Here is a 27814-nt window from a genome sequence, read left to right on the forward strand (position 1 = left end):
CCAGAGTCACCTAAAGCACAAACATAAATACAAAGAGCAGAGTAAAGCTCACTACCAATTTTGTTATGGTATCTATGGTATAGGCAATGAAATCCACTTGGAGAAAAGCAGAAATAAGGAAAAAAACATCATTCATATAAAAGAAAAGAGAGGAAAAAAGTTCTTGAAGTACCCATCATTTTAAATCCTTGCCCTTCCCATTACCCAAACTTCCACTTATCCGAACAGGTTCCATTGGCTGGCCAGCCACGACTGCAGCCTTTGGAAAAATCTTACCCACTTCTGGTGACAAAACACATGGTTCAACCCAGCATCTGTGATCAGCCACAAGAACACACTGGGCCATTTCAGCTGCAAGACTGAGAGGGAACAACTTACCAGCGTGAGCCTTGAGGATATGAGTTTTCAGGCGGCTGTTGTAGGAGGACTTGAAGGGGCAGAGCTTGCAGCGGAATGGCTTGTGGTGTCCGTGGTGGGTCTGCATGTGGCGGTCCAGGCTTGAGAAGAGACAGAAAAGGGAGACAGAAAAGGGTCAATTGCTTCAGCTGTCCCTTCAGAGGCAAAGCAAAGCACTTCACAGCAACAGCAGAGCGAGTAAGGATCCTCACTCACACTCTTACACTCTCTCTTCAACAAATTCAATATTCAACTATTGGTCTGCTTACACAATAAAGTCAAATCTAATGTGCAGGAAAGGAGCAGAGCTGACACCAATTCTGTTTGTACAGAGAGCAAGCCACCTAAATAAACTTACAGGGCAAGATTAGTATGAATTAAGTTATGCATGATCCAAACTGAAAGGACCGGCTGAAGAAATGTGAAACAAGCAAGAAATTATTTTATTATATTATCATTAAACAATTTCTCTCCTGCCAAACATTTCTCCTGAATATATATATATATCCCCTCTTGTCCTGTTCATCAAGGGTAAAAAAAAAAATTTTTTTTTGTTTGCTTTTTTTTTTTTTTTTGTTGACCAGCTTTACTGTGGAAGCCTTCTTTTGGTTACAGCAGCAAAAGCAGATTAGAGATCCTCCTCTGGGGAGGGTGCCAGCAGGCTACAGTTGATGAGTTCCAGGATTAAAAGGCAGCAGAGTTTCAGAAGCAGCAGAGTAGGAGATTCTACATGAAGCTCAGCAGGAGAAGGGGTGGCAAAGACCAGCCTCTTCAGGCTTCTTTTCTTCAGGGAAAAATGGAAGTACCAACAGCCTGAATACTGTGAAGTGATCAAAAACTGCTCTCGACACAATTTGTCCTAACAGCTCAGTAAAGTTTGGAGGAGAAAAAAGGATGTTTCCCACATTTTCTAACAGAAGATCAAATTCATTCTAACTGAGTGAATCCTGCAGAGCTCTGCAGTTCCTGTGCTGTGGCTGACAGACATGAATTCGCTGTCTCTGGCAGGCAGGTAGTCTGAGCCCAAGGTGTCAACATTTCCAGTACAGCCTCTACTTTGGACACATTTATGCTTTGTGACCTCGTCTTTGCTTGAGTCATCTCATGCATGGTGATGGAACAACAACAACGGGGCAGAGACACTGCAGGAGTTGCAATGTGCCAAAACTGTCCTCCACCCCCCACCTCAGTTCTAGTTGTATTTCAGGCGTAGATATTTTATTTGTCCTAAATTGTCCTAGTCTTTTACAGAGTATCAACATGTAGCTCAAATAGCAATTGTTTCAGCCCTGTCACACTACACAAGATTTCACATGATCTTTAGTCCCACACTGACAACAGCCTGAGCCAGAAAATCCCTGTTTATGAGAGTTAACACTGAAGCCTGTGTATTCAAGCATCTGATAACAGCAAAAAAAATAGAAAATTAACTTGTATCTCCTCTCAGGGTCACTTCATACAAATACAACTTAACAGAAATCCAGGATGGAGTTTGGAACAAGACAAAATGCAAAAATGTTCTAGAGAAATAGGAGAAAACATCTCCTAAGTGAGTAAGGCTTTGAACACTTGCAGTGAATACTTCATAGAACAAAACTTGTTTTAAATAGCCTCCAGGGAATGAGATTACTTAACAATTAAAGCAGACTGCCAAAGAGGTATGTAATACATATTAAGCTATTATAAACATATATACCTTAAGGTATTTGACATGGCAATAATTAAAACTATATTCACAACCACACGGTTTGCCAGCTGCACTCTTCCAAAATGAGGTTTTAAAGTTTTTGGTCATATTTGGGAGAATAGTGGGCTGTTTAAAACACTTCGTTTGGTTTCCTTCAACAACTTAATCTCCCAGGAGAATAATTGCATCAGAAACAAAAATAAAAGAAGAAGCAAACAACTTCAACAACAGAGACCACACCTATTATCAAGTTAGGTGGTGAGTTCTTCCCTGCCATCCAGCACTGTTTGACTTACCCATCCCACAGCTTCTGGGACATGACTTACCCTCAGCAGGAAACAGAGTGACTAGGCACCAAACTCAACAGAAGTCTGATTGTTGAGGCAAGTTTACCAGGCAAAGAGCAAGCCCTGCAGGGGCTCCCCTCACTGTCAGCCTTGCCAAAGCAGGGTCGGATACACCCAGCAGCGCACATCATTCCCCCAAGTCCGTCTCCTACCCCTGGCTGCTCAATCCTGTGGACCTTTCCAACTCTGGCATCAGTTTGCAATGCCATGACACCAGCAGAAACCTTGCTTTTTTTAATACAAGGAACTAAAAAATGTCTTCCACATGCATTAGACTCTGAAACGGTGACATCAGCACCAAATTTAAGAGCAGTGTGAATGCCTGCATCAAAAGAGTACCTGGATCTGTCTTCTTTTGTTAAAACAGTGAACAAGCAGCTCTGTCCCCAGAAATTAAGAGGAAACATAGATCTGTGAATCAGGCCCAGGGTGCCAGTGGAAAATTTATCATAAACCCCATTTTTTTGGGGACACATATATTTTTATTATTTATTTATTATTTTTATTTATTTTTATTAAATGTTTTTATTATATTTAAATAAATAAATATAATAATGAATAAATTAAAATATTTTAATGTTTTATTATATAATTTATTATTTTATTATTAAAATGATTTTTAAAGCTAACAAACTTAAAGTCTAATCTCAGGAAAACAAATGATAAGAAATCTGACTATTAATGATGACCATATATCAGACAAGGAACCAGGATGAGGGAGTCACTCCTACAGCACACTGGTATGAATTTAAAATATTTGTGGACTGAAACTGCATGCCATAGTTAAGAAAAAAAATCTGATTTAAGGTAAGTCTGTGACACTGTTTTAACATTAGAAATGAAAACTCAACCCACAAAGAACTGTAGTAATTACAAACGAGGTAATTATATGCAGCAGAAGTTTCTTAAATATGGAAAATTAACTCTTCTTGGCTTGTTAAGTCTCATGCATCTGACATGAGAGGTGCATAAGTGGTGGGCTGCACTGTTTGCCTACTGAAATAATCCTTATTCTGTGGCTTGCATGCTTCTCTCCTACATGCAAATAGAGGGCTAACACGAATTCAGGAAAATATAAAGGTGCAATCCTTCACAAACAGCCAACTGTAATGGGCAAAGATTTTGCAGTGTGGAAACTACGTAAACACCACAAGAAAAGCGTGGCTCGACGTCAAGTCAAGCGAGCTCTTCCCCCAGTGCCAGCCCACGAAACAGCACTGCTAGCTGGTGGTTCTTTAGGAAACAAAAAAAAAAAAAAGCAAAAAAAAAGCCAAAAAAAGCCAGAACTTACTTGTGCCTGAAAGCAGAGACAAAGGAGCAATACTGGCAGCTGTACTTGTCTTCCCGGGCAAACATGGCCAGAGCCAAGTGACTCCTCTCGTGAGATCGCAGACCCTGCATAGACATCAAAACCCGGTCACACTGGCTGCAGTGGTAGCCCCCAGGCCTGGCTTCATCTTCCAGGGATGCTCCATATTCAGCTTCTGTAAATTCCACCATGCCAGGGTCTTTGGCTCCCTCAAAACCCTCCATCAAAGTTGTGTTTGAAGGATCTTCAGCTTCCTGCTAAAAAACACATATCCCCCCAAAGCCATCAATTCTCTCTCCCTTCTGCCCCTTCAGTCTCTCCCCTGTACTCATCAGACTTCTCACTGCATTATTTCTCTAAACACATCCCTACACAGACTCCACATCAACGGCTTTCTGAAAAAAAAGACCTATTCTTGGGAGGGAAAAACATTAATTACATCTGTTATATACAAACATGCATATGTTTAAAAAAAAAAAAAGAAAAAAATCTCACTCCTTGATGAAGTTTGTGTCAGATCATCCAAAAAGACAAGAAACCTATCTTTCAATGGTCTTGCTGTGAGAATCTTCTAAACTTGATCAGGTAATAATTAGTAAGTTACAGAGAATTTTACTTTAGTTTGTTCTGCTCTAGCTGAATGTTGCTACCCTGCAGACTAATAATACACTGTCTACTCTTCAGTAGACTTTGTCCATCAGTGTCGAACTCTCAAGAAATGAGCTGGTACACTAAGACCCTAGAACCCTCTAAAAATATAGAGCAAACAGAAAAAGTCCTTTTTTTTTAACTCTCCTTCATAACTTTCCCATTTCTAACCAGAGCATGCATTTGTGCAGCTACTTAAATACCCTGTAAGAGGCACTTCCAGCACATTCTTTAGGCCATGGCTTTCAGCTTTTGTTCCCTGATGCAAGATTTTATTTACTCAAAAGGAAGCACTGACCCTACACAAGCATCACTTGAAAAGTGAGGAGAAGAGGGAAATTACTCTTAGGAAGGAAGCATCTGAATCTGTCAGGAGAAACAGGCAAGAAGGTCAGGAAAGTGGTAGGGCAATGAAAGCTGTCTCAGGTAGCATGAGTTAGGCTGTGGAGGACACGGCTTCCCCACAAAAAGCAGATTATGTCACCAAATAGGCCTGTCAGTCAGGCAGCAGGAGCCTCTGACCAAGAGCTAATTCCCACAACCTTGGTGCACTTTCACTTCCCCTGCTAATAAGCATCCTGGAAATCAGACTTTGGAACATCACCTCTCCTTGTGGATGTCACAGGAGGCACCACTTTCCACAGGAAGAAAGGAACAACACTTTTGCACCTAATCACCTGCAAGGGAATCACTGGCTCAGCTGGCCACTGAGAGTTTTGTTTGGAGCCAGTGTGCAAATTCCATGTGGAAGGGTGTACCACAAGCAGCTTCGCACATTTGTATGTGCACACTTCCTAAAATAAAAATCATACACACATATAGAAAAAAAAACCAAAACCAAACAACTCTTCTTGGAGCTTAACTAAGCAGAAACATAGCCCATAAAGTAGCTGAGAGAAAGTTTCCTGCCCATAAACCAAGCCCTTTGGTCATCAGCGACATCAACTCCTTTGTGGCTGAGAAGAAATGAGAATTAAAGACTCTTCGTGCCCCTGGATCGAGAGTGAAAAAAAGTTAAAACATCTTGAAATGAACCAAATGCACTTCAGAAGCTTAGTGTTAGACTAAAACATCATGCTGAACCGGAATGCCCGGCTCAAAACCCATTCAACTTCACAAGAGCCCTCCACAGGTTATCAAGGAGGCCTTTACGCTGAACAATGCAAGCAGTTTCAGTCACTTTCAGTCACCTTTAAGGAATTCTTACCTTTACAGTGGCCGACACAGAAGAGACATTCCCGTACTGGACATGCTTGCGGAGGTGATTACAGATGGCTCGAAGAGTTGGATGGACTTCCACACAAAATTTGCATTTGTAGCCAACCACCTTCCTCTCCTTGAGTTTCGAAACATCTTCCAAGTGTCCAAAGGCCTGTTTGAGCACACAAGCATAAATCACTGAAGCAGGCTTTGTCACCTCGTTTTTAGGAGCACAGACCAGACTTTAGACCTGATGTGATACTTGATGTCCAGAACTGCAAGGTAAATTTCCCCTGAGATCATTAATTCCTACAAAGTAAGTGGACAAGACATCTATGCAGAAGAAACATTCGGTTTATGGCTAACAGTGGTCCTCTAGAAAACCATTTCAGTTTGGCCTGAAACTGTGCCTCCTCCTCCTCCTCCTCCTCCACGACCCCGTAACCTCCCCAACTTCTGTGCAAAGCTTTTCCTACGCAAGTGTATTTTTTCAAACTGAAGCAGAAGGAAGTGGGTAAGTGGGCAAGAAATAGAGAAAAAATTTGGTCCTCTCCTTATGAGGCACTTGCCCAAAGCTCCTGTCATAAGACAGATTCATGTTATGCTAATCCTAAGTGCTCAATGAGAGGAAGGACTGAGAGAGAGAAGGCTGAGAAGAAAACTGATGTGTTATTCAGAGGATCATGGAAGAAGGGGATGGGACATTTTGCAGAGGATCTGCAAGAAAGTACATGGCAGTCTTGCCACAAAAGAACAAGTGACTGTCAGACACAGATGGCCCTCCAGAAGTGTGGGAGGGAGGAAAGAAGATGAAGAAAATACTGAAGGAAGCGGTAGGAAGGAACAAGGTTTCCTACAGAACCTAGGGAGATGTGGCGGATGGATGAGGAAATTAAAGCAGGGTGTGTAATTGACTTATGGAGCTCACTGGCACTCTGATTCACTCATTAGCCTGTGGTCATTTGGCTGTCCAAGAGAACATGCAAGTGGGCATTGGTGGGCTGCCTGGTGGGGAGCAGGGGGCAGAGAAAGAGACCAGACACACAAATCCTTACCCTCTCTTGTTTGAAATCTGCAAAAGCACCATCTGCATATTTCTGCTTGCTCAAAAGCTGCTTCCTTCTCTCCTGACGTTTGGCACGCTTCTGGAATTCCTCATTGTGACCATTCAAGTGTGCAGTCAGCTCTGCCGTGCTATGCAATTTTGTATCACAGTGTTTGCACTGGTAGACAGGGCTCTGAGAGCGGGTGCCACTTCCAAGTATGGAAAAGTCCCTCTTCAAATCCTTGCTGTGGTGGTCAGTGTAATGCATGCACAGCAGCTCTGCTGTGCTGAAGGACAGCTTGAAACATTTAATGCACCTGAAGGGAAGCCACTCAATTTCCTGAGCCTCAGCCTCCACCTCGGGCTTCTCAAAGTCGTTCCTCTCCTCGGCTGGAGCTGGTTTTTCGTGCTCATCAGCATACACAGCAGTGAAATATCCCCCCAGCTTGCTGGCATGCTGCTTCTTAGGGAAAACACCAGGGTGACGCTTCATGTAGTGGGACACGATGCCCTTCTTGCTGAAGGACTGGAAGGAACAGAGCGAGCACTTCTTCTTCTCTACAGCCCTCCTGAGCTCCTCGCTGAGCTGAGGAGTGTCATCCTTGGGAGGAGATGGAATGATCACTTTATTGGGTTTGTCGCTTACTGTCCTGGAGGCTGCCAGGCAGTGAGTGTAGTAGGCATCAATGTCGTGTCTTTTCTGGTAGTGTGCTGCAAGCCCTTTGCGGATGGGGTTGGTGTAGGAGCACAGAGCACACTTGAAGAGGTTGTTCTTGCCCTCTGGCTGCGCCCGAACGTTGTTATGTTTGATGCGGTAGTGTCTTGCTATCCCCTTCCGAGTGGAGCAGAAATATTTACAGAGCTGACACCGGAATACTGTGTGAGACACTAAGTGAGAACTGGAGAAATGAGGCGCTGGCATGGAGACCTCTCCAACATCCTCAGCAGCAATTTCTGGGGAGGCCTTGATTTCAGTCACCATGTCTGGCTCCACTGAGGCAGACACCTTCGGTGGTGACTGGGCAAAAACATCAAATTCAGGCTGATTGTGGTACTTCTCATAGTGGATTTTCAGCTTCTCAAGGGTTCCGTGGGTGTAGGGGCAGAGTTTGCACCGGTAAGCACCATAGCCCTGCTTGAAAATCCTGCTTGTCTCTTCCACGTCATTCTGAGCAATGTCAGTCGACTGCTCCACGTCATGCACAAAGTCCTCAGCAGTGACTTTCACTGACGGGTGCCGCTTCTGGTAGTGCGTGAGGACGCCGTGAATGCGTGTGTTAATGTATGGGCAGTGTCTGCACTTATACACGGCCCCTGGGTTAATGTCTATGTCCTGAGCAAAGTCTGCTGCCTTCACTTTCATGCCAGGATGCTTTTTGCCATAATGTGTCAGGAGGCCATGTAGGTTGTTGTACTCAGACTGGCACACTGTACACTGGTATGGAGTGGAGGAGATGGCAGGATTTGCAGAAGCCAGCTGGACAGTTTTTTCATGGGAAAGGCTGGGATCCTCTGCACACTCTGCATCCTGATCCATCTGTGGTGCTGCTATCTGGTCTTCAGAATCCATCCTGACCCCACCTTCATCAGGCTGTGGCATGGTTTTCTCAGCAGTATCCTTCTCTTTAATGATATCTAACAACACAGATTCATCTCCATTCATGGCCCAGGGGTGAAATGCTTGGTAGTGATTAGTAATATCCCAAATAGAAGATGCTTCAAAAATGCAGTCTCTGCATTTATAGGTCTTCATCTCTGTTGGCATCACTAGGGCAGGAGGGGAAGGATCGGGACCTGCCCAGAGTTTGGTTGCCATGTAGGTATAATCAACATAATGCTCAGGATGTCTCCTTTGGTAATGCACAAGCAAGCCACTCGGCTCTGTGTGTGAATAAATGCACCATTCACAGTGATAACCAGCTTCTATCAAGCCATCCAGAAACGCCCACCTCAGTATGGATGTCACCGTGGCCTTCAGATTCGGGTGGTCTTTCTTAATATGCTTCCTCAATGCATAGAAGTAAGGGGATGTGTAGCTGCACTGCCTGCACTTGAGGGCTCTCAGCTTGGACTTGTCCCGCTCGGTGCCGGAGGTGTGGGCGGGCAGGCTGCCAGCTGATTTCTTCTGGCCACGGTCACAAAGGCTCCTGATGGTGGCCGTGTGCTGCCTGATCACATCCGCGTTGGCTTTGAAGTCGCGATGCTTCTTCTGATAGTGGATGAGCACGCCCTTCACGGTCCGGTTCCCGTAATCACAGTGCTGGCAGAAGAACATTTCGTTCTCGGGAGGGTTCACGGAGGTCTCGGACCCGCCACGGCCCAGCTGCTGCATGGACACTGGTGGCCTCTGGATGCCAGGTGGCAGCTCCCCTGCCCGCATCATGGCCGCGGTCGGCGGGGCCTGCCTGATGTACTTGGCTGTGACCTTGATCTCCGGGTGCCTCTTTTGGTAGTGGACAAGCACCCCCACGACGGAGCGGTTGCTGTAGGAACAGTGTTTGCAATAGTAGAGCTCAGTGGAGAGCTCTGGGGGTGGTGGTGGGGGAGGAGGTGGCTGGGAAGCCAAGCTGGACAGTTTTGGGGAGATGGGAGCCCCCAGCTCAAAGGACATTTGAGCGAGGGCAGAGCCCCTGTCAACAGAGACTACACGCATGGTCTTCTGGATTCTGAAATACGAGGCCTTTTCTTCGGGATGCTTTTTCTGGTAGTGCACCAAAACTGAATGCATGTTTGGGCTTGCAAACGAACACACATCACAGTCATAAACAACCACAGTGTTGACTGAAGGTTCCTTCTGATTTTCACATTCAGGACTGAAACTCTTGGTGGCACCTTTGTTAAAACCAGCTGGCACACCAGTCCCGCGAGCCACAGGGGTGGAGGTTGCCATAGTTTTTGGAGCAGAATTCAAGATATCTCTCAGTGTCTGAGACTCTGTGTTCAGCCCTTCTTGCTGCTCAACGACATAGCTTGAAAATATCATTGCATTGTTAATTTTCACTGTGGGATGCATTCTTTGGTAATGTGGCATCAGGCTTCTAACATTTGGGCTTGTGTAAGAGCAGAAGCGGCAGCGGTAGATCAGATCGGAATGATCAAAGTTCAGTACATTCATAGCTTCAGGATGATGCTCTCCATAATGCTGCTGCAGGTCTTCAAAATTCGTGTAGTCAATGTAACACTCCAGACACCGATACACTGCACTGTGATCATTAGGATCCAGGATGTACCTAAAGCTGAATTTAATGTAGGGATGCATTCGCTGGTAGTGGGTGCTAACACTCCTGGCAGATTTGTTGCTGAAATCACAGTGTTTACAATAATAAAGCCTGCCAGAGTCACTGAACTCCGAATTCTCGTTGTTCTGGTCGGTACCGTACATGTTGGACTGGCTGCCCAGAACAGAGGCATTAGGGCTCTGATGGTCCTTCATGCTGACAGCAGAGTAGTAGTCCTCCTCATCCTCAGACAAAGTGAGCTCAATCTCTGCCCCGTTGGTGGAATTGTAGTCGTGCTGCATGCTCCTGAAGCTCGCCTCCTTCTGGGAATCGTTAGCCTCTCTGCCCCACATTTGCTGGGGTGCATAAGAACTGGAAACCTCTATCATTGGCTCTGTTTGCTCTTCTTCTCTGTCTAACTCCACCTCTATCTCCACCTCATTGTCCTCTTCCTCCTCCTCATCATCCTCTACATTAATCACAGCATCCTCCTGCTGTTTGTTTTGGCTGATCTTGCTCTGCAGGTTGCTCGCTATTTCATCAATTCTAGTTCTCTTTTTCACGGGAGAGAGATCTAAAGGGAAGTCATTTGAGACCTTCCTAGGGGCTTTTGCAACAAAGTTATTTTTAGATGAGAGCCCAAGGATGGAGGTCTGGCTCTTCTTCACGGTGCTGGCAGAGGGGTGAGCATCTGCCTCGCTCTCCTGCGGTGTGTTTGATGGCGGCCCATCGTATTTTGGCAAGTTGTCACAGAATGAATGCTTGTGCTGCTGATGAACTCTGAGGCCTTTCAAAGTGGTGGTGGAATAGTTGCACAACGTGCACTTGTAAGGATGCTGTGAATGGGGCTGGGGTGATTGCTGCTGCTGCTGCTGCTGCTGCTGTTGCTGCTGCTGCGGTTGCTGCTGCTGCGGCTGCGGCTGCACAGGTTCCATCATCCCAGCTGACTTCCTGCCATTGATATTCCCACTCTCGTAAGACACCGTGCTGTCGTTCAGGGACGAGGCAATGCTCTCAGCCTGGGAGTTCATGGTGTCCCAGTCAGATGTTGTTCCTGTGTGACACTGCTTGTGGGCACCGAGCTTCAGAGAACTCTTGCAGGTGAAGGGGCACTCGTCACACTTGTACACAGCTGTCTTCCCAGACAGGTGGATGTTCTCGATGTGACGGGAAATACTTCGGCGGTGCATCGTCAGGAAAGGGCAGAAAGGACATTGGAACCTGTTCATGTATCTTCTGAAGGGAATTCCCTTTGTTTCCAATAGTTTGTTGCCATCAGATCCCATCAGCTGCTCTGCAGACATTCCTGAGGTCTGGTGATCCATGGAGTTTAAGCCATTCTCGCTGTCCATTTCATTTAGCTCTTCATCTGAGCTGGAGTCATTTAGCATACTGCTTGTTTCCAGGTCAGCAGAAGAATTCGTCATATCAGCAATTCCATAGCGGGATCTGTCAGACAAATTAACCATGCCCGAGTTGTGAGGTGACTTAGGCTTCATTTGAGGGTAAGACACAGAAGAAAACTTTGAAGATGTAGAAGAGTTGGGCCTGATAAGTGAATTGCCCATAGATCCCCTGAAGTTTGAGACATTAGCACTCGACATCTCACGCCCTGTTGTGTTCATGGACATGTAATTCGAGTTTGGAGAGGCACTCTGGGCACTCTTACTCTGCACCTCAGGTGCGCTGGTTCCGTCCTGCTGCTGCCTCAGGCTCGACAGGATTTTCACCATGCTGCGGTGCTTCTTCATCATGTGGTCACACCAGCGCTCCCTCCGAGGTGTCTGGTAGCTGCACCATTCACAGCAAAAGTTTCCCCTAGACTTGGTCAGGGGCTTGACCATCGACTCCAAAATGCTCCGCTCCACCACCTCTGCCGGCAGCTCCTTGCAGGGTTCCTGCACTGGCACAGAAGCAGACGTTGATTCAGACACAGCAGCAGCAGCAGCAGCAGCAGAAGGAGCTGAACTCTCTTTCAGGTTGTTTTTGTGATACATTTTCTGGTGCTTAATAATCCTTGCACGCCTGGGTGACTTGTAGGTGCAGAACTGGCAACTGAAAACTTTACCAAACCCTTCATGCATCATGATGTTGTAATTTAGGGAACTAGAAGCTGGTGGCCCCACTGAGCTCCCCCCAGCCTGTGCTCCATGAACCTTCCGTGTGTGCTCTATGAGGAGGTTTTTGGAACGGAAGTAACGCACACAGAACTTGCACTGGAAAAACTTGCTGGTTGGTTTAGGATTTGGAGCCATATGTTGGCCATAGAAAGTCTGGCTCTGGCTATAGTAACTTCCAGTCCCCATCTGACTTGTTGCATTTTGCCCTAAAATGAGAATTAAGGTGTATATGTAAATAAATAAAATAAAAAAAGCTTTTCCTCCACCCACCCTCTATACTTAAGAATGTAACCACATCCTGAATTGACAATAACCATTCCAGGATTCCCTCACTCACTTATGGTAGTATCTACAGACCCGGCAATGGTCAGAAAAGTGACCATTACGCATAATTTCTACATATAAATGATTGTGGCGTACAGTTTTGGGTGGATAGTTTCCAAAATTACCTTCTTGGGGGAAAAAAATAAAACTAGTTTCTGTTTGAAAACTAACGAAAGTTGTAATTTTGAGGTGGTTCATGGTAGTAAAGGACAACCATGAAAAGCTGAAAATGAAAAATCAGTATGAAGAACCCCATGAAAAGAAGCTGGGAAACAGTACCATCCTCCATGCTTGCATTTGCAGGAAAAAAAAAAAAAAGCCATGCTCAGAACCAGCATGGCTGATGCTAGGTATCTGCTTTGCTGACACAGCCATAAAGATAATGCAAATGTTTAAACCACAATAAAGGCAGAAACTAAAACACATTGAAATAAGACACATGTGAAATAGGGGGTAAGAGCTGAGATCTTAGAAGTTGAGATCAATCTTGGAGTTGAGCTTTACCTGCTATGTCATCTGCAATTGCGAATTCATCCTTTACAGAAGAAAATTCAACTTCAGTCTGGTTGCTAGCATTGATGGAACCAGACCGTTGCTGGTTAGGACTCTCCTCAGAGACATCAGTTGGCTGCAGAAAAGCAGTGTGAACATCCTGAATGTGAGCTTTTAGGTCTTCGTAAGATGGAGCTCGAAAATCGCAGCCATCACACTGCAGGACCTCCATGGTTCAGGATGATCTTTTACATTAGAAAAATCTGCAGCAAATACAGGGGAAGGAGAGAAGAAGAAAAATATGAGTTTATAGCAGTGCTTTTGGAACAAATCCTGGAAACACCAAGGTAACACCAAGCTTTTGATGACTCAGTCACTTGCAGAGATTCCACAAACACAGCGGCGTGAAATTCAACCTTCCTTTACCCTATTAAGAAGCGTCTACTCAGATCCACAGGAAGTTCTATCTAGGTAGCTCACAAGCTGCTGACTCAACTCTATGAACAGTCAACTCTCTGACAAGTGACGACTGATCCAGTGGACTTTGTCCTCTTGGCTTTTCCACTGCATAGGGTTGTTATTCAGAATGTGGTCTTGTTCAAAGACCACAGCCCATGTGTAGAGAAATGGCACACTACTCCCAGTCATGCACTGGAATTTACAATCAGAAGACAGAAGCTTCTGCCTTCAGGAGACACACTCTAACCTTCCTGTAAGTTGCCAATTCCTGCCTCATTCACTACCATGCATCAAAAGCTTTCACAGGGAGAAATCTGCCTTTCCTCCAAACATCCTATCTGCTCTGATATTGAAAACCTAGACCTAACAGCAAGGTTAGATGCAGTTACCAAAGGCAAAAAACCCAAGGCAGAATAATTTGCTCTGCCCTACTTCCACCAAGCTTTTACGGGCACCTCCACTCTTTGTTAAACTGTTTACAGTTTCATTTCAGTCTATTCTAGGGACAAGACCTTTGTGCTTTAGCAGTCTGGGAGATGGAGACAGCCAGAGGAAGAAAGGGATAGCAATGGGAATAACCATACTGGAAAAGTACAATGGAAACATGAGTTACAAAGACTCTAGAGTCATCCAAAAGCCCTGCATACCTTCAAGTACAAAGCAAGGTAAGATACAGTGAAGAACGGCGGTTCAGTTGTGACAATTAATCCTTCGACAGAAGGTTGCACTGCCATGAAGGACAGGAGACACAAAGCACAAGCTGAACAAAAGACTTAGACCCTCCTACCCTGTGCAGTGCTTAGGCACAAGAGCTATCTATCTTCCTATGCTAATACAGCAACTGCATCCTTAAGCTTCCATGCACGTGCTGAAAAAGGATGACAAACGGAGCATTTCAGAGGTCCAAGACACAACAGCAGCCCACAGCAATCTAAATTCCCTGTGTTTGTTGTACGTGGAGCATGAAGGAAGCAACCTACAAAGTGAGGAGAAAGCTCCAAAACATTAAGGCACAGAAACAAGAGAGGGTACTGCACCAGGATTTTAGATGAAAGAGTGCTTCTTCTGATAGCCTGCTAAAATAAACTTCTAGCAAGTCAAATTCTGGACAGTCTGAGCACAAAGGCTCTCCACATATTTACCTACATTACTTTGCAGGCTGCACTGTGTCCTTTCTCTCCCCCCACTCCCTCTCACCACCAATAAAGAAAATGAACGCTGCACCAGCTTCTTTTCAGCTAACAAAGTTACAATAATCGAGATACTCAAGCTTTTATGTGCAAGCACCAGACCAAATTGTGTGGAAGAGGTTGCTATCTGCTCTGGATCAAATTACAGCAGTGAGTGAAGCCCCACCCCACGTCTCCTTTAGCACAGTCCATTAGACCTGAAAACAAATTTTTCCATGGAGCAGACGACTCCTGCATTTAGAGCACTTCACAGAAAAGCAGATCATCCAGTTTTCACTACCCATCCCCCAAGCTTAGTCCTTTCATCTCAGCCAAACAAGCCACAGCTCTACTGAATGTGTTTATCACACTTTCAAGAGATATGAGCCCCTGCGTCACTGAAGCTTTAAGACTCACTAAGCTGCCCTAGTCCTCTGAGCTTTGGGAGCAGCCATTTTAGCTCAGACAACTCCTGCACTCAGAGCCTCAGAGCTTCTTGCCTGTGCACAACATGGCCTCACTTATCTCAGCTTCAGCTCAAGCACACCAGCCTTTTTTTTCTTTCTTTTCCTCTCCCCCCCTCCCTTTTTTAAACTCCTCCTCCTTAGGTGATGCTTTAAAAATCACCATCTCCCAGAATCACATCTCCCTTTCTCCTGGCATGGTCTGCCCTCCAAATCGTGTCGCTGCTCTCCCCCTGCGCCCTCCTCAGAGCTGCACCTTCTCTCCTTCAGCAGAAGGTTTGGGTTTCCCCAAACCATCTCCTCAGGGTTGGCTTCCCCTGTCCCGTGGATGACAAAATGTGGCGGTTCACTCCACAAATGCTGCATTCACAGCATCAAGACACTGGTCCAAGCTGTCCTACAGGCAGAGGCGATACGCAGCTGAGCCTCCCAGGAGCAGGAGCAGGAGCAGGAGGAGGAGGAGGAGGAGGAGGAGGAGGAGGAGGAGGCGCGGGGGAGTGAGGGGGGACAGCAGGCGGGAAGCCTCCAGCCGGGCCTGTCCCTCGGGAGCTCTCCTGCTTGGCGCAGAAGACACACCACCCCACTCCCCTGCCAGATTCCAAAGTCTAATGACCTTTGTTAATCACCACCCAGCCTGTCTGCATCAGCAAACCCTGCCAGCAGACACACCCTTCACACAAAGGCTGTAGCTATGCCTTTTAAGAGAGGTTCTCTGAAAGCTCCATTGTGTGGAAGAGATGAAAAACAACGCGCAAACACAAAAATCTCACTCTTCCCTCCCCTCAGCCCTCCCCCTCCTCAGCCCCCCGAAAACTTCAGACCCTTTAGAAACATCACCGCAAAACGCTGTCTTTTGGAAAGCTCTGTCTCTTTTGGAAAACTTCCGGCCAGCTTACGAAATAGAAAACCAGAAGGGAGACCAACGCTGAGGAAATGAAAAAAAGACAATCCTGGCCGCTTCAAGAGGTCAAAACCACCACCATCTTCATTCATCTCCAGCACACACTGCTGCTTGGAGAATGCACCCTTAAAGATGCTGGTTGCTGTCTACACAGGCTTAAACCAACCATTGTGTTGGGAGATATCATTAATGGCTGATGCTATTAATAGTATATAATTAATTACATTAATATATATAATATTAATATATATAAATAATATTTAATTAATAGCTGATTACAAAACTGATGGAGACTCTGTAATGGGTTCCAGCTTGGATCTCAGCAGGATCTGCACCACAAAGGCAGCACAAAGTCCAAGAAGAGGTTAATCCTACTGCTTCTCGTGAGGATATCAAACATCAGGTACAGCTGAGTGGACTTCAGTGTGATGTTTTCACCATGCATCACCTGCTGAGAGCAGGATGAAGCATTCTGTAAGGGATTCTGCTCTACCATTTCCATGTTCTTCTTTAAAATCCAGCCATTGCGTAAGGGCTGAAAACACACACTGCTAGTCTGGGCTCATATATCAAAAGGAACTGCAACACAAGGTGCATCTTTCTTCTTTTTTGTCCACCTGGGACATGACACCAGGAGAGACTCACCCACTGAGCAGCAAAGACCATTTTCAAGTGCAGATGTTAATACACTGGCAAGACACATCCCAAGGCACAGAGACAAAGCAAGGTTCACACGTCTCCATCACGGTCAGCTAAGCTAACACATTCCATAACCCTTTGCATTTTCACTAAGAAAATTTAGAGGTGAATGGAGGTGGAGTAAGACAGGAGCTACCAAATTTAGTAACTCAGCAGCAGAAGTGTGGGAAGAAAAACGCGAAGCAACCAAACAAAACCACCATTAAATTAATCCATAAATCCCAGAAGCCCTCGAACATATTCACAAGCAATCTCTCGAGACCACATTGCCTATAAATAATATTTGACTTCTAAAATACCCTTACTAATGCAATGCTAACCTCACAAAACATAATTAAAATGCCATTGTCTGGCTAATTTGCATTTACAACCTCTTCTTAAATACATGGCCTTAATGCTTAAATATGGATGTATTCTTATTTTTCTTATGAGCAAAAAGCTCTCAAAACATTGGGCAATTGAGATTCTCAAAGCCGCCGTTTTAAAGACACAAGGTGGTCTCAAATTGTCTGCAGCATCCTTCTCTATGCTCATAAACGCCTGAGAACATCTGAGAGACAGTTGTATTAGATTTTGAGGTTTTTAAAAATCCAAAACAAAAGATAATTGTGCTTGTTGAACAACAGTAATTACAGAATTTGGCAGCAGCCAAAGTAGTACAAATCGTTATGTTTAAGTTTGGTTTTAAAACTTCAAACTACAAAATTAATTGAGAAGCCCAAGGCACTGACCTCAAAATTGAGCTTCTGTGGTTTGACTACCCATCCGTTATATTTTGAGATGGAATCAGCAGAGCTTCTACAAGTTAAGAATATGCACATGCACAACCACAACTAAAAAGGTCAGTCAGACCACACAATACTCCGTGAGCTTCCAGCTCAGCATTAGTAACAATGCCTGTGAAACAAAGGCATCTCCAGCTCTCCAGCCCATCCTCTGGTCAGATGATCAGAGGCAACTTCATCCCTACATTACACAACTGCAGGTTGAACTCACAGCTTTCATTTTACTCCGTGAAAAAAATGGAGCTGAAGAGAAAATTTCTTCCCCCAAGCATGGACCAAGGAAGTGGTTGAGTCAACCCCACTGGCGGTATTTAAAAGATGTGTGGATGCGTACCTTGGGGGCATGGTTTAGTGGGTGAACATGAGCTGATGGTTGGACTCCATGGTCCTCCAGGTTTTTCCAGTCTTCCCCACCCTTCCAAAAATTAACTACCAAACACCACGGAAATGAACTTTGCTGGCATGTAATTACAGATAAGACAAGTTTTCAAAACTCCCATGAGTAACACGTCAGGCATTTTTCCCTGCTAGAGAAGCCTGGGTTTTATACCAGTGCCTACAGCTGTGCTGAGGACCTTCCAGCTCTGCTGCCTGGGCTCCTGGCCAGGTTCAGCCCATGTACAGTGCAGCTGCTGCTCTGATCTTTGGATTTGGGGTTTTGGGCTTTTTTTTTTTTTTTTTTCCCCTGATTTTTTCTTCTTAAACACTTTTTATAATATAAAATCGCAACAGCAAAAATGAGGACTAAACAAAATCATAGGAGTAATGCAAAAACTTACACATGTGAGAAAATGGAAACCTGAAGGCTATTCCAACTGGAGGAAGCCAGCCTCATGTTTCATTTATGAAAGGAAACCCCATAATTAATTAAGAATTCAGAGAATAAATTCAACTCTCAACTACAGTCAGGTAAACCTACTCAACTCATGGGTCTTTTTCAATGACTGAATTCCAGTCAAGCTATTGGAATTCTTGGTTATCTAAGGACTTTCTTTGTAGTTACTTCTCTGAGCTGGTACCAACATAAACTAAACTAAAATACCGTATTTTTTTTTCACTTTTTTCCCTTTTCAGTGTGATACAACTGGGTTTTGATAGAACTCCATGGGCTGAGTTGCAATTCTACTATATACTTACTTTGTGGTTCATATTTTCTTGTAAAGGAATTAATGATAAAACTTCATCCCTGGTTACAGCTTTAATTACCAGTATCTCCATATATCCAGTTTTGGGTTGTTTGTTCTATTCCAAAACTCAACAGTTAAGGACATAAGAGATACATTAGCTGATGCCTATGATTCCATTCTTCCAGTAAATATTTTCCTTGCTTTACATGGAAATGCGTATCAAAATGCAAGGTATTTTCAGGAAGAACTTTACTATTGGAGATTCATTACAAATCACTAGTAAAAACAATCTAAACTGAGAAGACGTAAACTCATTTTCTTCCCAAAACATCCTTATCCAGCTTCTCAGAAGAGTGTTTGAACCTGAAGTGGGTTTCAGATCTGATTCCACAAAAGCAGTTCTTCTGCACATTCTTTGTACATTATCTTCCAACCTTTTCAGAAATCCTCTGTCATGGAAAATAGGATGGCCAGCTTTACTGATCTCCCCATACAGCTGATATTTATTTATTTATGTTCCTGAATACAGACATTTAACATACTCAATACCACACTCAATCTATCACAGCTTGCAAAACCTACATTAAAAAAAAATATAAACCACATTATTCTTAAAGCTCATGGAAAAGATGAATCTTCATTGCTACCAGAAGCATGATTGGGTTTTCTTTTTTTTTTCCTCAGTTGAAGAAAACAAGGATTCATGGACCCTCGCACATAAATGAGATGAAATGGGTCCAAATGATGGATACACTGGTATCAACTCAACTGGTATTCCCTTGCCTATGACTTCTCAAAAAATGGGGCTGGAAAAAAAGGTGAAACAAATTTAAAAAATCCAAAACCCCAGAAAAATATGTTTATTGAATATTAATACCTATTAGCCATCTCACTCTGAGACCACAGCAGAATAAAGGCACACCATGAATTTTAGAAGAAGGTGTGAAAGGAGAATCATAGATAACAGCACCTATTTGTCTGCTACTGCTGGGGCTTTACTGATTCAATCTACCTAAGTGCTGATGACTCCTTCTTTTCTCACAGATAATGTTTCTTCTCTTTCTTTCTGTCCTGGGGTCTACATATATATCTGTTCTGTTTAAAAAAAAATACATTAAGAGGCCATCTCAATGCTGAAGTATACTTTCAAACTTCAAACTTTTGAAATAAAAGCAGGTTGCAAATAAAATGCCACAATCTTATTAAACTACAAACTTAAGATTTCATACAAATTACAATTCTGGCTTTTTTTGTCCCTCTTTCCTCTGGGTTAGCTGTGAGGCAGTACATGAAATAGAGCATAGGCAACAGAGTCTGAGGATAAAGAACTTCCCTGATGAGAAAGGCTCTCAAACATTAAATGCTCCAAGCAAGGCTAGGATGGGTTCTTCTGATCTTCTGAATTACTTTCATGGCAAGTTATTAATCCCTACAGAATTCAGAAAGACACTAAATATATATATGAGAATCTGAACAACTGGATGGTCAGAGTAGGACTTTCTCCCTTACTGAGTATGATACTTAATTTGCTGCACAAAACTAGTCTAGAAAACTAGTTAAAGAGGGAGGTGAAACAGCATGGGGCAAAGATTTAGAACAGAAATGTGGTTTTGCCACTTGGTTCCCGTACTCACAGGACATGAGCCAAGTCATTCACCTCCCTGGCACAACCCAGCCTCTCAATGCTCTTCTCCACAGACACACGTGTTCAAGAGGCAACTGGGCTGGCCCAGCCGAGGAAAACAGACACCAGAGCCAAGCAGCTTGGCTTTTGTACCCTGCTCATTAGTGGTCCCCATATGGCACAATGGAACTGAATGCACTGGGGTCTGGGGTTTCTAATTTCCAGCCAAGAGTGTACTGTTAATTACCTCGAGTAGTGCTGTTGCTGTGAGTGAAGAAAGAGGTGCAAACCCCGGTGTATGTTGAGTTGTGAGAGAGAGAAAGAAAAAGAGGGAGATGTCAGTAGGTGGTGCTGAAGAACACGGCAGTGCCCGGGCACTCCAGAAACAACCTAATCCCTTCTCATGCATTGCAAATACCTTCCAGGAGCTTTCACACAAAGGATGCATTACCAGCCTCACCCTGGAAGGAGCAGGCTCCTCAGCTTGGCACAGCCCCAGCAAAGATCTTTTCCTTGCCAAGAAAAGTCAGAGCTGTTTTAAAGGGGGTCCTGCCAGTGGCAAATCAAATATGACAAACTCCACCACATACCCCGCCGGACCGTGGACTGAAAGAACAGTCACAAAGTCGTGTCTGAAGAGAGAAGAGATCATCTCCTGATAGCCATCTGCCCTTAGAACACCCTCCAGTGCCTCTGGAAGTCATCTTGCCATTCACCCTGAACTCCATGCTCTACTCCATGGTCACTGGCAGCACTGTGGCTGGTGAGCTGCAAGCTTTATAGAGGACCAAATCTCAGTCTGCAAGAAGCACAGTATTTTTACAGAGGCTAAATACAGCTTTATAAACTGGTGACAGAGCTAAACCATGGGAAAACAGAAACTGCTGGATTATTTTAGGAGCCACAGAATTTTAATCTTAAGAGATCTGAGATTAGACCAGCCAACACAGCTGGTTTAAAACACATGCAGGCACTCTGAGTGGAGTCTCAGAGGTGAAAATCAAGTCACTAGCACCCAGAAACCACAAATACGAAGGGGAAAACTCTGCTTTGGGCCTCCTACTCAAAAAATGTGATGCCAAACAAAGTCAGAATATCACTAGTTTGAAAGATGTATGTGAAAAGTTGTTTTTCTGCACTCATTTTCCTCCTTTAAGTGCAGAAACTGAACTGGACCTGATGTAGCCGTGGTGACAGAAATTGAACTTGGCTGGTGAGAGGAGTAATCTTCCAGCCAGACATCACTTCCCTGATTTGGCCCCCCATTACCCTGTTTGGTCACTCAAGACTCAGTGAGAGAAGTTCACAGGGCAGTTGGGAACCAAAGGAGCATTGCCTGGATCAGATCCAAGCGAGCCATAGCCCTCTGCCTTTCATCACCTGTGGGAGTTCAGCGTTGTACGGACCCTGGGGAGTATGGAGCCTCAGTTCATCCAGGGATCTTGCATGCTCCAGAGGTACTTTGAAAGTACAAGAGAGCACATGGAGAGGATGGAAAAGGACATTGAGAGGAATGGTTTTAACCCCATAAAACCAATGTTCATGTTCTGTACCAGACAGAAAAACTGAGCGCAACAGCACGCCACCTCATGCAAACCCAAACCCACCTCATGCCTGACTCCAATTATAAAGTAAGATCCACTGCTGAAACCCTGCTGGAGGGTAAGACAGTGCTGATTAACAAAGCCTAAAGACTGTTCAGCTCTGCCAGCCTACCTCTCAGAAGCACATGTTTGTTTGAGGACCTCCACTGACACCCTGGCTATTTTAACACTGCCTTTGTCTCCAGCTATCCCTCCCCTTCCCCCAAGCTTTCTGCTATATTTGACATTTGCAGGGCAGCAAGCAGAAGCTTCTCTGTCCGCCAGTTCATTTCCTCAGGTAATACAAATCCATCACTGACCCATTTATAATACCAGACAGAATACACAGTTTTATTTGCCCAGTGACTCACATGCAGTATGGCAGCCAGCATCTCTGCCCCAGGTAAAAGAACATATACTTTTCCAGCACTTGACAGATCTCAGACCAGTGATTACCATTAGGCTGACACCTACCCCGCCCAACAGTTCTTTTCCACCTGGGCAAGTGAAGGTCCTCTGTCTGTTTCATGGTGGTGGCACCAAGATGCTGGTCCTGCCAGCTGAGAAGGGATGCTGCAGAAAAGGAGGAATGAGTTGCTGCTAACACGCTGCCCAAAATGCTTTGTCCCAACCAACTTCAGACATAGGTAAGAGTCCTTCAGACTGCATGTTGAGATGCATTATGAGTGCAGTATCCTGGGTCCAAATGAGAACCTTGCTCCACACCCTTCAGCCCCCATTTTCACTCTCACTCCTTCCAGGAATCAAATTTTTGCAGTTGGTGTGATAATACAAAGCTCAAGTACAAAATACTTAAAATAGCACTCTGGCTCATTATCGTAATCATTAATGTGATACATAGATGGCAGACAGGCTCTAGGAGAAACCAAGTGGAACATCTGAAGTGCACTTTGGGATGGCGGAAAAGGGAATTCTGCGATAAAAAAAAAGTGGTCTTGCAATTATGGATCACAACATTTGTAAATCGACCAGGTTTACTGAAAGTTTTCCAGCCAGGAAGTGTTTAAATCAAAGAGGAATTAGAAACTATTACTTTAAAACCAGAAAAAAAACTGTTAGTCCCGATATGTAAAAAAATATATACTTTGTCATTCAGGTAATAATTAAGAACAACCTCCCACACAAAAATTAATAAAAAAAAACACAACCAACCTCTTGTTCACCTTATTTCATGTCTTTCAAGTAATAAACATCTCATGCCTCTGACTACTATGGATGCATTCAAATTAAGGAGAAATCTAGTATTATAGCTCAGTTGTATCAAAAATTGTAAGAGACTGAAGCTCCTAATAGAGTTCCTCTGTCCTAGTTTAATCCTTTTTGCTTTAAATAAGCTGTTTGAGGGTCAGCCACTCACATCCAATTTCTTTTTCTTCTTCCTAAGAAATCTCAAACAGGAAATGGATCATAAAGAATAAAAAATAACTAAGACTTTCTCTGTAATAAGGGTGTAGATAATAAGCAACTGCATCCTTCAAAACCTACCATCCTTACAAATATGTAGACATTGCAGTCTTCTGCAAGTCCATTACACAACACCTTATTTTTTTTTGACATCTGTTGCAAATGCTTTGCATTTAATGATTTAAAACTCAGCAATCTTCAAGCATTTACATTTATCTAGGAAGGTAACAAAATCCAATTTTAGAACAAAATAATCAGTCCCCATTGTCATAAGATGACTCTCATTTCGAAGAACCATTCTCATTTGGCCTTTAAGATACAGGATGACATCTGATAAAAGAGAAAGTGAAGCAAAAACTTTCACTCCAGAATATGTAAACAGTTGCCACACTGCATATACAGCCCCCAATGTCTCTTGTCACAAGGACAGTTCAGTTCAAGACTAGTTCATCAAGATAAAAAGTATCTCTTGAGGTTAAAAAAAAAACAACCAAACAACAAAAACCAAAAAACACCAAACCAAAAAAACCCAAAACCACCCAAGAACTGAGCAACCTGGAATCTGCACCCAAAAACATGATTTTTGTAACAGAGAAGAGGAGACCGGAAGAGATTTTCAGTTTTCCTGACCTGAAAGAGGAATTCTTGGGGAAATTCAAGGTGGAGTGACTTTTTAAAAAACACTTACTTGTGTCCCTAGTAAAAATTTGAACCTTCTCCAATTAGGAAAAAACGAAATGCACTTAAAACTCCACCAAGATTGTTAGACAAGTTCAAGAAAAGGCAGCTTTGTCAGGATTCTGGTTTTGTGTATAATAAGAAGCAATAAAGACAAACCTCAAGAGAAGCATTAAATAAATGGCAAGTAATTGGTCTTCTAATAAGACCTGTCCTCAGAAAAACCCTTATTTTGTTGCAAATGCCTTTACATTATTGAAAATTGGTGGGAGAGTGGCTCTTCAGGACAGGTATTCGGCTTTTGGCTAAGTGCTTTGGGACCCAAAAAGGCTGTTTGGAACTGCAGTGCCTCTGTCTAAATAACTCCATGGCTAGGCAAACCTTGACATTTACTGTGCATGCAAGAGTGGATAGGAGCAGGTAAGATATTTTTAAGCTAAGAAATATGAAAAAAAAAAAAAAGTTTAAAAGTATGCAAAAGAAACACAGAAGATTGAAGACCTACTGTGGTTTAAAATCCATCTGTAAACCAAACAGAACCTTCAGCCTGATGAGATCTAAAAAGAATTATGGAATATAGCTTGCCTTTTATTCTGGAAAGTTCAGAAGTAATGTTCTGAAAGCAAAGGAAGGGTTTTCTTGCTCTCAGTACTTTGTTAACAAAGTAAATTCACCTATGATAATGGCAAAGACACACGTGCTTCATTCCACACTGCCAAAGGAAATGGGTACATACTTCCCATTATCTTTAACTGATTATTGTAGAACTATTTAAAAAAAACAAAAAAGGAACCAAGGTTTGACTTAAAGGGAAGGCACTCAAAACCTTCCCAACTTGCTGCTTTCCAGGACACACTTCTTAGTACTTTCAGTAGATCAAGTGTCATTGAATCCTCCAGCTCAAGGAAATTTTAAAATAAAGCAGGATTAAGTTCAAAGCAGAACTGCATAAAGAATTCTATTTTGTTCTTACTAAAGGAATAAAGATGGAAACAAGCAAGCAAGGGAAAAAAAACAACCAAGCAAAAAACCCAGAGAACAAAACCTAAAGTGCAAAGACCTATGCTAGACTCAGCTGCTAAAAAAAATAAAGATTTATGGTGGTGGAAAAGGACAGGGTGTGTCTTTTCATGACACTGTCTCTCCATTCCTCACGAATGGAGAGGAGACAAGGACAATCACATGTATAAAACAACACATTCTCCTTGCATTAAGAGTCCAGCTAAGTGAACAGCTCTTCAGACACAGCATTCAGCAACACCACTTGCCAGCCAGGTGGATATCCTCCCTGCTTCTTTCATCCCAAAAGAGGCACACATGAACCTGATGACACCAGAATTCATACAAAGAGTATTCTGAGACATCTGATTTGTTTTTAGACAACGTCCTTGAACACTATGGAAGGGAAGAAAAAAAAAGAACATAATGAGGTTTGCAGTCCACTCTAGACTTTTATCCCTTTTAACAGTCGTTTGAATAAAAGGCATTTGCGCTGTTTTCTTTTATTCATTTCTAGCAACAAGCATTCATTTAGGCGTGGGTTCTTGTTTGCAGGAATGCACGCAGAGTCAAAGTTCCACATTAATTTATGACCTCATTGACAAAGTGTCTATGGGAGAAGTGTACAATCAGTTCTGCACAAATTTCATTTTCCCTTCTGTTGTTTATGGAACACTGGAGCATGACAAAAGACAGGATCATATGTTTCAGGTTTCCATTCATTTATCACAGACGAGTCATTAAAGTCAGCAGAAGTGACTTGCACTCAGAGATAGAAAAGACTGAAGTATCTCCCTGGTTTTCAAATGGCTGCAAATGCGGAACAAAATCTGAAGACTCATTATTTAAAGCTGCATATAAGAAACAAAAGAACAGATATAAGTATTTCAGGCAGCAATACTGACAGCCTCTTCCATCCAATCACAACCTATTTATTTGACTCATGAAGTTCAGGCCACACTTGTTGGTGGCCTCTGTCTGTGTGAAAAGCAAGCTGAGTCAGTCTGCACCACAAAAAAACCTTCTTCCTTACCTGCTAATGGAGAACCAAAAAGAATCCCAGTGCTAACTTTCCACAAGGAGAAGAAGAAATGAAAAAGCTCTCCAGCATGGCAGAAGTTGTAATTCCAGAAGGAAAGGTAAATCAAAACACCACACACAAGGATACAACTGATGCTCTTTATTTATCTCTGTATTTATTTTCTAGCTGGAGTTGCCATTTCCACCTTTCTGCACAGAGTCCAGGCCTTTTGCTGAAGAGTTTAGGTCAACTCAGAAAAGTGTCTGCAGAGCTACAGAGAAGAATACCAGTGAAGACAGAGTTTGGGGTTGGTGAACATGGTCTAACCCTCATATTACTTGCCACTACAATGGAGGATGAACATGGAAAAAAAACTGGTTTGGGGTGGGAACTTTATATGAGGGCGAGGAAGAATATTTGTTTTGCAGGGCTGGCAGCCAGAAAAACTTAAATTCTTGGATGATCTGAGACACTTTTCTCTTAATAAGACTTTGCCCAAACTGCTGAGTCTTCCCCAAATCTTCTATATAATCAGCAACATAATATTAGTTCTGTTCTAGCAAGTAATCTTGTCAAAACCCCATCAATACTTAGTAGCAGCTACCAAAGAGAGTCTCCTTTATAGCACCTTCATAAAGATACCTGCAAGAGGAACTCTCTGGGTCTTCCTCAATGTCTTTTTTTAAGCAAGAGACATTCAAGACCAGAGAAGAGGAAGTTTGATTTAATCAGACCTCCCTTTCACACATGCTAGCTGGAGCCACAAAGCATGTGCACACTTCCACTCCACCCTGGCTGACAAAATTTATGACAGCAGCAAACCAAGCTATTAGTTTTCACATGCCAACAGTTGCACCTATCCTTCACCGTTTGTACATCACCACAAGCAAGACAAAGTTATTTTATAGATTTTTTTTTTTTTAAAAAAAGCTTAGATTGTACAAGAATCATGTCCTACAAAACCTTCAGGCTACACATCACCTTCGGCCTATGTTCAACCAGTATGTGAAGTTACTATGGTTTTTCTGAAAATACAGTTTTTCAATAAAATAAGTGTTCCACACTGAGAGTCTGGATGTCTAAGAAAACACATCTTTCCAAAAGGCTCTGTGCTCAGAGCCACGCACAGCCTACCAAGGACTCCTGATCCCGTTTCATGTGAACCCAAACTCTGCAAAAGGAGCTTACAGACACAGAGCAGCCTCTGTAGTAATCCAAGATACTGCTGGCATTCCTGCTGAAAGGAAGCACACTGAGCATGCTTCATCCTATGTCTGCAGAGCAGAACCAGCCTGAGCTCTGCCAAAAGCCAAGTGTGTCATGGGCAGCTGTGACTGCTACTTTGCCTGGGCAGAGATGAGGAAATACACCTTTTTTATGGGGGGTTGTTTTTTTTTTCTTTCCTCCTGCCTGTAGCTGTCAACTGAGTTACACAAACATTCTTGGTACAGCTGGAAGATACCTGGCTGAAAACTCAGTTTGCACTTTCTACGAGGTGCATCTGGGCACACCATGCAGTCAAAAGCATGGGCTCCAATCTTTCAGCACACAGGCAGGTACAGCTGCCTCCTGCACAGAGTTTCTGTCAGTGTCACCTGAGAGAAGGACAATCCCAGCTGCTCCACACCCAGACCCTGGAGGAACTCTGGCTTCCCACCCTGGCCAGCCCAGCTCACAATCACCATGGGAGTTGGTGTGAGATTGGCACTCTGGGAAAGCAGACAAAAAAGGGTTAAATCTTTTGCCTTCTTCATCCCTCTCCACATTCATAATTAATGAAGAATTGTAACTTCCTAGGTTCCTAGACTTGTTTGTCTGAGTAGAGTCACCTTTTCTTTCAAAACACCATTCCTTTCTAACATAACTTGCCTCACCTCCCTAGCTGTATTCCTGGCACTAGGCCATATCTTTCTGCTTTTCTGTCATAAATTATTCTTCCAGGTCTATCCACTATCTCCTCTGTATGCCTCTCATCCTCCAAGTCTTCTAGAAAGATGATCTGATCATCTTCTGTTTCTACAGTCCAACAGATAAACATGCCAGCAACATGGCTCTGCAGCCAAAATAGTTGGTCCTTCCTTTCTTCTGAAGGTG

The 27814-nt window shown here is 43.5% G+C and overlaps 1 protein-coding gene across 5 annotated transcripts in view; it reads right to left on the bottom strand.

The window, feature by feature from the left end:
• Positions 1-27814, bottom strand: part of ZNF462 (zinc finger protein 462) — an 88083-nt gene that overhangs the window by 35999 nt on the left and 24270 nt on the right. For 4 of the 5 annotated variants that reach the window (XM_058825775.1, XM_058825776.1, XM_058825778.1 and 1 more), the window contains exons 2-6: positions 12799-13049; positions 6643-12176; positions 5595-5759; positions 3722-3996; positions 379-497 (exon numbers count right to left, since the gene is read on the bottom strand). In XM_058825775.1, coding sequence (XP_058681758.1) covers positions 379-497; positions 3722-3996; positions 5595-5759; positions 6643-12176; positions 12799-13018 — 6313 coding nt within the window. In that variant the 5' untranslated portion in view covers positions 13019-13049. The remainder of the gene's footprint in view (positions 1-378; positions 498-3721; positions 3997-5594; positions 5760-6642; positions 12177-12798; positions 13050-27814) is intronic. The other variant, XM_058825777.1, reaches the window with a different exon arrangement.

The sequence above is a fragment of the Poecile atricapillus genome, chromosome Z (assembly GCF_030490865.1).
Source record: "Poecile atricapillus isolate bPoeAtr1 chromosome Z, bPoeAtr1.hap1, whole genome shotgun sequence".
In the NCBI taxonomy this organism is placed as follows: Eukaryota; Metazoa; Chordata; class Aves; order Passeriformes; family Paridae; genus Poecile; species Poecile atricapillus.